This window comes from Alternaria hordeiaustralica (assembly GCF_023758085.1).
Source record: "Alternaria hordeiaustralica strain BMP 2776 chromosome Unknown scaffold_2, whole genome shotgun sequence".
NCBI lineage: Eukaryota > Fungi > Ascomycota > Dothideomycetes > Pleosporales > Pleosporaceae > Alternaria > Alternaria hordeiaustralica.
Genome location: NW_026056774.1, coordinates 1,944,700 through 1,954,658, shown reverse-complemented (window position 1 = coordinate 1,954,658; position 9,959 = coordinate 1,944,700). Strand labels below are relative to the sequence as shown.

Below are 9,959 nucleotides of genomic sequence, written 5' to 3'. Positions count from 1 at the left end.
CTAGCACAAGCCATAGGCAACTCAGTCAGCTATTCGGCCTCGCTATTGGCGTTTGATAATCGCATTGATGCTACGCTGACGCTCTTGGCCATGCGTGAGGTAGGCCATAAACTGCTGTACATCCGAGCTCTCGTCACCAACAGCGACAACACACCGAAGGATGAGGCTATGCCTCCCGATGATCCGAAGAGCTGCTGGTGCCTCAAGACTGCAGCTTCGCTTGATGGACATCTTTCTGAGTTGTGGGTGATCACAAGTATAAGAATGCCCTTTCCTTCTGCTCATTGCTACAACCATCTCCAGCCAACAATCACAAATCCTTTCTTCAACTCTTACACTCATCAATCTTTCCACCTTCCAAGATGTACGCTCTCACCATCATCGTCGCCGCCCTTGGTCTGGCCACCGCCTCCCCTGCCTCCGACTTCTCGCCTCGCCAGGTCGCTGCTGTTGCCTCCGTCGACCGTTATGCTGGTGCTGGCTGCAGGAGCACCATATGCAACAAGGCTGGTTCGGGGGATCTCCACGCCGGATGCAATGCCATCACCGACGCTTGCCAAGCGAGCTTGAGGCTCAACTATGCCAACGCTGGTTGCAAGGGTACGTAGTCTTCTTCGGCCCCACAACTCGGGCTGTGAAGAGAAGCGCAGAGCTAACGAGATGTAGTGGCTATCTGGACAGATGCCACATGCACCAGCGTGAACCAGTTCGCCAATGTCACCATAACTGGAGAGTGCTACGCTCTTGGCCCCCCTATCAAGGGTATCTCCGTCACTTGCTAGAGGACTTACACTAAGAGACAACGCTGTGCGATAACAGGCCATATTCGTGGGTCTCGAGGGAAAAACGGCTGAGAGCTTTGTACCTGGAGCTAGAGTAGATTTTGCCGCAAGGCACGGAGAGGCTGCGCGACTGCTATCCAACATTACGGTCCGATGCAGCGGTTTGTAGCAATTCACCACATCACCTCTAACTCTGTCTTATTGCTCCATCTCGTGCGGCTGGCTTAGCCTTGCTCTTTTTGCCATGTGAACGTGCGGGATAAAGGGCTTCGATGTTTTCGCCTTGAGGCAACACGCTGCAAGGAAATGATATGATGAGTTATCCAGCGATGACGAAGGTAAAGCCTGAGGTCAAATCCATAACGCTAACGATGGCATTCATTGATGTTGTTATAGCCCCTCAATATTCCAGATATCTATGCAGCTTGCATCTCACCACTTGGGCGCCGTTCCAGTCGGATGTATCCTTGTCTCTTGTGTATTCCAGCTTCATGCATCATCGTGCGTCGGGAAGTTCCTCCTCTCTCTCCTTTTTCGTGCTTATACCGAACTTGATTCGTTCCTGTTTTGTAAAACGATGTACTTTAAGAGGATCTCGTTGTCGGGCGTATAAAAATTTGGCGTCGCTGGCTATGATGTAGCTCTTTGTCAGCAAAGAAAGCAAGGTTCTACTTGCCCCAAGACGCCTACCCCTATGTCCAACGGCCTTGCGTCGCATGCGACGGCGATCTGTTGTCGGGGCGTGGAGTTTGGCGTGTGTGGCTTTGTCGATGGCGGTAATAATGAAGCTGTACATGATGCAGGCTATCGCGAGAACGACAACTGCAATAGCGCAGGTAGTGAGGAGATTCATCGGCTGCAAAGATGAGGTGGCGCCCTCAAATCGCACTTTGTGTGATATATGAAAAGGAAGGTGTTGGGGGCCGGACATGTAGCTCTTGCCCAAGCGGGAGTAATGTACCGGAGAGAACTGTGTAGTGGCAGAGTTGTAGCTTTGACAAATCGTTGCGGCCTTGTCATATGTCCTATTATGTCATTGTAAAGTGGGTCATATGAGACAGTCGATCAAAGTGAATAGATGTGCTTGCAGACTCTTGACTTTTAAGCCTTGCTACTGGCCATTTCGATATACAGACGCTAGTAATTCCAAAGTCACGACCTCTCGATGCGTAACTATATGCGTTAGACTGTGATAAAATATCTTGAAAGTGCATCCACTGTAAAGGTTTATCATTTGTCGTAAACCCCGACCCCCGAAGCACCATCTCGAGTCCGAGGGCTTCACTCATCCCAGGTACTGCTAATGCAGCTTTACCGCAATAACCCTCCCACCAGCCTTAGCTGCTCCATCCGGTCCAAAGCCACCCATAGTAGACACATAAAGGGTACTGTTGTCTTTGTCCGTTCTTCCGAATGTCGACGCCGTAGAGCCCGCAACCAATCCACCTTCAACGATAGTCGTGATTTTGCCATTCAGTTCGATGTGATGGATTTTGTCGCCTAAGGGTGCTGCCAATGGCGCACAGACGTACATACTGCCATCCCTCGCAACTGCCAAATCGTCAGGACCGTTGAAGGTTGAGTCGCGCGCGGTTTCGAAAAAGCCGTTGGGTCTGCCAGTAGATGGGTGGACTCGAACGCGGCCAGCCAGAGACTGGGCGGTGTTGGTGTAGTATACGTAGTCATTGTGGAATTTGATCCCGTTGGCACCAAGCTGTACCGGGGCAGAGAGATTGGCTGCTAAGCTAGGATCCTCGAGAACGACATCCGTTTTCCCAGTGCTGACGTTGTACGCAGCAATGTTTCCATACATCGAATCTGCCAACAGCAACATTTCGTGATTCAATGTCGCCATGCCATTAGGCATAGCCATGTCAAGCAGTTCAGACATCTTGCTGACCTTGACTGCCTCGTCCTTGACAGTCACATCGAGTTTCCACAACGAAAAGCTCTGTGGATTCGTCGTGTTTCCAGGAACTGAGTTCGCAACGATCACAGCGAAGACATCCTCTTGGAACTCGGTAATTCCTAGGGCGCCAGTTGCATTCGGGAAAGTGGCGATGACGGAGGAACTCGCGGGTGAGCCTTGCGGGTGGACGATATGCACTTGAGCAGCGTCGAGGGTTGTTACGAGAAGGGAGCCGTTGCCCATCGCAGCAATGTTTTCGGCCCATGTGCCGTTGGGAAACTGGTAGACCGTCGAAACATTCGTAGCAAATGTCGAGGCCATAAGGGCTGAGATGACGGACATGGGCTTCATCCTGGCGCGAAAGTGCTTCATAGCTGGTAGTTGATCGAGGACTTTTCGGAAGAGCTGAGTTGATGTTGAAAGGCACACTGTCTCTGAGTACTGTGTCGGTGATGGAAGAACCTCTTATCTGTGTACATCCCTTGCAGCGAAAAAGAAGGTTGCTTTCCTTTTTGTACGGGTCGATCGTGCATTGTTTGTTGGGCCTTGGCTACGCCCGAGCAATTCTTGTTGCTTCTGTCGTCGACTCTCGCTCTTCAGTAAGCACTCAGGCCACCCAGGCCGGTAAGCACCGAGGCCTAATTACCTCGATATTCGCCATCATAGCGAACACTATCCGCTGAGTAATCCACAGTTACGCGATGAAAAGGAGCCCACGTACGCCTACCTAGGTAGCCTTGGACATTCGTCCGACGCCCCACCGCTGCTGAACTCGGATGGAATCGTTTGTCATCTTTTATCTAAAGGTGCAGTACTCGGGTTGGCGTCTGAAGAGGATTGCGGAGTTAGGAGTGAGCGCCGCATATAACCTTGGAATGGTGAAGCGCTGACACGTCCGCTGGTTTCCTGACGCGTCATGTCTGAGGAGATTTTGCAGCGTTATCCCAGACCTGGAGCTAGCGCAGAGAAAACCGCATCTTCTAAAGTGAATCGACAACAAGAAGTCTCAGACACATGATGAAGGTAGTCGTGTATTGATGTTATGGCGTGCGAGAGGGAACAGAAGGCGGACGAACTAGCAGCCAAGCGTTGGGTTCGCGTATCCCACTCATTCGCCATCCGTAGCTAGCGTCCCCACCATGGCCCGTCTCTGCCCAGGTGCAGTCCGCGGGACCCGTGGACCCGACACAGCTCCAATGCTGCAGGCAGCGGTACACAGTTCTTCCCAGAGAATCTCGAACGCTCCAACACAGCTGCAATATCAGCGTCGAAGGGTTCCGCACTGGAGACATCGAATAAGTCTACATCACTCTATGGAGAAGGCTCTGCGCACGTGACAAAGCCTGTACGCGCAATCCATGGATGCCGTCTCGTATCTTCAAGACCGTATTTCACGAAATCTTCGCGTTAATGCGCAACCGCGTTCTTAAACACTTCGAAACAGTCGCTTCTTCACGCATCATCAAATCGCGTGTGATGGTTTTACGAATTATGCACAAGATTCGCGAGATCTTCGCACAAATATGGGCCAAAACAAATTCTTGTCACGTTTGTATATTGCTAAGGGAGTACAGTATGTAGAATTTAGCAAAAGGAGCGCTTCGGATACAGGCACGATAGACGACGCGCAAGCTACTCCATAAAAGGCTTGACCAACTCCAAAGACTTCTCCCACAACAACCTCTCCTTCTCCTCATCGTACGCATGAGGCGCATAACCGGGCTCGTCGGACGCAGGGTCTGGATTGAGAACGCTGGAGATCTGGCACTCTTCAAGGTATTTGCCACCCTGGTCTTCCAAAGCCTTCGCGGTAGCTGCCCAGACCGTAGTCGCAGCACCCTGCTGCGGGCTCTTGAGCGCCTTGCCGATGTTGGGGTTCTTATCCCACGACTCCATCGTCTCCTTGTCGATATGCGTCATGAGGCCGGTGAAGATCAAACCGGGATGGACAGAGAACGCTTGTACACCCTGACTTCCGTATCGGCGGTTGAGTTCGGTTGCAGTGTAAATGTTGGCTGTTTTGCTCTGGCCGTAGGCTGTCCAGGGGTGGTATTCGCCCTCGAGGTTGAGATTTTCGAGATGGATGCCACCCATGCGATGGCCAGTAGACGCAAGCATGACAACTCGCGACTTAAACTCTGGAGTGCTGGATTTGACCAACGTAGGAAGAAGAAGTTGGACCAACAGGAAGTGAGCCAGGTGGTTCGTGCCGAACTGCGTTTCGAAGCCATCTGCGGTGCGCCCTTCTGGGCATGCCATGATGCCTGCGTTACCAATGAAGACATTGAGACGATCGTGCTGGGCCAGGAATGAATCGGCGCATTTGCGCACGCTGGCTAAGGAGTTGAGGTCGAGCTCCATGAGGTGAACACGGTCGCTGTCTACCAGGCTTCCGAGTGCGGACTTGGCTTTGTTGAGATCTCGAGCCGTAAGGAAGAGCGTCGCACCGGTATCGAACAACGATTTCGCGGTCTCGATACCAAGTCCAGATGAGCAGCCGGTGATGAGGACTGTCTTGTCCGACCATTTTCCTTGGAGGTTTTCATCTGCGATGATCTGAGAGGCTGTAGGGCGTTGATCACCGGGGCCATTTGGCGATTGATGGGCGGATGCGTAACGAGTAGTCATGCCGGCGATTGGTCTTGGGAAGATAGGTAGTAATTGGGTGTAGAAACTGTAGTATTTGATGAGAGATACAACAGATGGGAAGTGCTGTTCTTTTATACCCTGTTGCTGCTGTCAATCAATGCGCTTCTTGCCCACACCCTGTATGTCCTTGATCGAAAACCTGTTGTTCAACCACCTAAACTCCGCCATTCGTAAGCAGCTCGGAGACGGTGTCCACGGACACCCTTCGAACACAGCTGAAAGGAAGGGTGCCTTGCTAACATCACCGCTCCTCCGTCTGCATTGACATTCTGTCTCCGAGCTAGTCTTACTAAGGAAGTGCAGTTTACCAACATATACCGGAAATACCGCATAACGCCAGCTGTAACATGTCGACGTGCGGAGTGGGAAGCAAACGTCGGCCCTACTCCTCATCGGCGACACAATTTAGAGGCTTGGCGTAACTACACTCCTTGTCCGATTACTCATCTAGTCAACTTCACATATTGACTACTCGTCGTGTAATACCATCGGTTTCGTGTTGAGGTCGGTCCACCGCTCTTTGCGTCAGGGCGTGGATCAGCCTGAACAATGTATCACATCCTTACGCTCATCGGCGCTTCCAGGTTGAACTCACTTTGCCAACCTTGGAACAGTTGCAATTCGCATTGAAAGTGGTAGCTGCATCAGAAAATGCGCTCAATAGTATCGGTAGCATCTATATGTGAAGCGCGTCGATGAATGTGGTGACTGCGGCAAAGGAGATAACATCATGACGTCACGTCCAGCCTCCCTACGTAGGTACCTGCCTCAACGCAACATCGCTCCTTCCATGCCAGACACATTCTACCAATCTCATAACCCTCCCTAAATGTCGACCCAACTCAAACTACTTGCCAACTACGGCGTGACCGGCTTCCTCCTAAGCACCGGCCTCTTCGCCCTCCTCGCACCCACCACCTTCGCCGCTGGCTTTGGCATGCCCGTTGAGCCCGACACTTTCGCATCTGGTTTCGTCCAATGTATGGGCGGTCGCAACTTAACTTTTGGTATCATCGCGGGCATCTTCTTGCAACGGGGGGATGTAAAGGCCGTCGCGTTGATGGCGACAATGTTGGCGGTGGACGGCTTTGTGGATGGGCTGGTCACGATGAAGTATGCTGGGCTGGGGTTCGCGTTGCCGCATTTTGGTGCGGCGGCGGTTATTCCGTTTGTGAGCCGGTGGATGGCGAGCTAGGCGAACGGGTGGGGATTGGGATAGGGGATGTTAATGGGCTGATAATGGGATAGGCATCATCATGATACAGTAGCATGAATGCGAGTCACATAGTCGGTGTGTTTTGTTGCGCGAACGAGAGATCCCAGTACTAGACACGTTTATCTTCTCTTTCTTAGCGAGATGGTCTCATCCACTGTCCCAAATCCAAATCGTTCGTCTTTTGTCCCCACGGTGTTCTCATCCATCAACTTTCCGTAGCGAATCTCTAAACTCTTCAACTTATCAGACATTTCGTCTATCGCAGCTACTCTCCCTTCCAGTATGGCTCGGCCCAATTGCGTATGACCCACTCTAGCCGTCATGATTTGGAGGAAACCGCCATCAGCCGCAGGCACGCGGTTACGCCAGAGCGACCAGATTGCGATGGCCATAAAGACAGTCGCTGCTGCTATACAGATGCTGTATGGGAGGATAAGACTGAGAGGGCTGCTGAGCGTATATGTACTGCGGTATCTCGTACTCGTTACTGGTACCATATCCCACCAGGTACCTAATGAGATGGCAGAGATAGTGACATTGGCCAGGAATTCGTTGAGCATAGGCTCGGTGATATTGAGCGATTGTCTTGGGTCGAAAAAGGTGTCGTAGTAGCTGGAGTCGAGTGGAGAGCTTTCGAATCGAGCCGTGTGGAAGATGGTACCGTTGAGTATTTTTTCTTTGGTCTTCGTTGCCCTGCGTATTTAGTCGATGTAACAATGCCAGTTTGTCTTGTTACGATTACTGACCGAAAAGGTTTGCCAGTGCCCGCAATCATAAAACATGGTAGCGCCCGATGAGCTCTTCCTCTGCGGGCACGCTGGTAGACCGTTTTCCCCCATAGGTATTTGTATCTCTTGGGTACACGTCCCTTCCACAACTGTTCCCAGCGTATCTAGAATAGCCCACTCGTTGGAAATGGGTATAGCCGTGGCCAATTGCTGGTACCAAACTTCAAGTGCTCGTGGTTCTGGCGGAAGCTCGATCCGTAAGGAACCCCTTGCGCCGAGCACGTCGACTTGACTCGAGATTGGTTTCATATCGCTTAAGGTGTAATCAATTGTTTGAACGCCGCGCGGAAAGGTGACGCTGACATTATAGAGGGCAGACGTAGCTTTACAAACCTGTTCGTTACGCACACCGTATGCATTCCAGACCAGACTGCCATCCGGGTTACGCTGCGCACCGTAGCTCGCAATTCTGTGTTGTCTCAATGAGTGCTCCTTGCGCTCTCGATTCCATGCCGATATGAACACAGGTACTTTAGCATACTCCCCGGGTATATAATCAAGGGCGAGAGTAGTGTTATACTGTGAAGTGGTACATTCGAAACGTGGCCCTCTGAACTGCAGGTTGTACGTATAGTTCTCTCCTGGATGGCCAGGGAGAGAAAAGATTTGGTTGTTGAACTTGATCGCATTTGCGACATACATCAACGGCGGCGCAGGTTGACTGCAAAATTAGATACGAATAGATGGTTGAGATGTTGAGCTTACAAATATGAGAAGAACTGAAAATTAGGCCCTGAAGGTTCTCCCGGAGCAGATGCCATTTGTCCGCCAGATATTGCCTTACCGGCTAAGGTAGGAAAGTTATCATCGCCCGCCAGGTCCAGATTTGGCGGAAGAGGTGGGTTCATAACAGACATATTGTGAAGTTCGGTGATTGTTTGAGCCTCGAAGGCTACGGTCAGCGCTCCTGCAGGGTAAATCGTTGCGATACTAAGGCCCCAGGTCAACAGTGCCATGAGCCACAGCAAAGGCGCCCTGTATAACCCTTGGGGCTTTAGTAGTGCAAATATGTTTGTACGAAGAATAAAGAGCATCTCGACTGTCGAAAGCGACATTGCCGGCCCGCGTAGGAGGTACCAGAGGTGTTGCGCAAAGCAGGTGCCCACGCTAGCTGTCAGTGCAGCTTTGAAGATCGTGCTCAACAATATGGAAACTGCAGATACCTGGCGTTGTGTAAGAAGACTCGTGTCCACCGCCTTCTGGTGAAGTTGCGTCACGAGCACGTAGTGTCCTAGCGCAGCTAAGAGAGCTCGAAAGATGTCAGTAGGGTTATTCGTATGCGGCAAGCAACACTGACCTGTAAGAAAGAAGCCGAAGATTGTGCCCACAGTCTTTCAGAGTGCCGTCAAATTGTTCTCTCTGTTCGGTGAGGAGAGCTGCGCCTCATTCGGTTCGTTCCAGAAGTGTGCTGAGTTGAAGGGCCTGTCAGGGCCTGTACCTTCATTCTACTGATCAGAGTGGTCCTCAGACGTGCTTGCACGATTGGAAGACGTTTCGTCAAATCTGGTGAACATGCGTAGATCCCGGACGGAAGGTGGCCTGTCGGCAGGAGTTGCTGCGTCATCGATGTCGCTATGCTGCGATACAGGGCTATTACACACTGTCGGTGTGCCGGCCCTTTCTTCCATAGCGTCTGGTTTGTTACCACGGAGAAAGTAAGAAAAGGAAAGAGTGAAGATCTGAAAAGGTGTTCTTCGGCATGGTTATGGGTCTGCACAATGGTAGTGAAATCGTGGCTTAGACATTGCTACGAAATTGAAGATTTGCTGACTGCATTGACCCGCGAAGCAGGTACCCAATGCCAGAGCGGTTCTCCAGCGTCTGGCTTGTCCGCTGTCGATGGATCTATATTGCGCCACGATAAAAGTAGAGCTGAGTGGATGAAGACGTGGCTATTGGCTCCACGCGAGATGTTCCCCAAGGCTTGAGTGGCGCTAATGCATGTGAGCTGACATCTGTGGATCATGACTGGGTAGCCTACCCAGGTACGCAAGGCTGATTTCTCGCCCCCACACCAATAGTCACCACCACACTGCAAAACCGAATTTTCGGATTAGTTATCATGCTCAATGCTCAAACTGGTGTTAGCAGGCTTGAGCCGCTTGCTGCGCCAATGGACATCGAGATGGCCAGGTGTCGCCGTTGCCTACCTTGCGGAGATCTTCTTCCTGGGCCAGGCTCAGGTTCTTGGGCAAAATGATGCGATGAAGGCGAGTAGAAGGGGCCTTGAAAGACGAGAATGAGTCTGTGGACTGTGAGTGTATCTCCCAGATCGACGCGCATTGATGTCGGGCTCGCACTAAGAAGGATTAGCAGCTGTTGACGCAGTGTCGGCAGACTCACCTGGGCAGTCACGACACTGGTAAACCTTAGGCTTTTCAAGCGCTTCATCACTTGGATAGTGCGTCCATCAAGGTGATTTAGACCGTACTCATCGACTATGTTGAGTCTTCTCTTTCCACTCATAGCATGAGCCGCTCACGCGTAACGATAAGTCAGACTTGACCACCCTCATGCCCTCCTATGCCACGAGCTTCTCCTACAACTCATAATACCCCCCATGAGTCCTTTTCTTACATCAACTTTGCGAAGTCATATTTCACTCCTCTGCGCGT

At 51.5% G+C, this 9,959-nt stretch overlaps 3 protein-coding genes across 3 annotated transcripts; 1 reads left to right on the top strand and 2 right to left on the bottom strand.

Moving 5' to 3' along the window:
- Window positions 1-362: 362 nt before the first annotated feature.
- On the top strand, window positions 363-782 carry J4E84_002112 (uncharacterized protein; the record flags this gene model as incomplete). Its single annotated transcript, XM_049384740.1, has 2 exons — window positions 363-600; window positions 667-782. The coding sequence occupies 2 exons, from the start codon at window positions 363-365 to the stop codon at window positions 780-782; spliced, it is 354 nt and encodes a 117-aa protein (XP_049248096.1).
- A 1,300-nt stretch (window positions 783-2,082) lies between these two features.
- On the bottom strand, window positions 2,083-3,063 carry J4E84_002111 (uncharacterized protein; the record flags this gene model as incomplete). Its single annotated transcript, XM_049384739.1, has 1 exon — window positions 2,083-3,063. One exon carries the CDS (start codon window positions 3,061-3,063, stop codon window positions 2,083-2,085), a length of 981 nt encoding a protein of 326 aa, XP_049248095.1.
- Window positions 3,064-4,323: 1,260 nt separating this feature from the next.
- J4E84_002110 (uncharacterized protein) lies at window positions 4,324-5,319 on the bottom strand (the record flags this gene model as incomplete). Its single annotated transcript, XM_049384738.1, has 1 exon — window positions 4,324-5,319. One exon carries the CDS (start codon window positions 5,317-5,319, stop codon window positions 4,324-4,326), a length of 996 nt encoding a protein of 331 aa, XP_049248094.1.
- Between the last annotated feature and the right edge of the window lie 4,640 nt (window positions 5,320-9,959).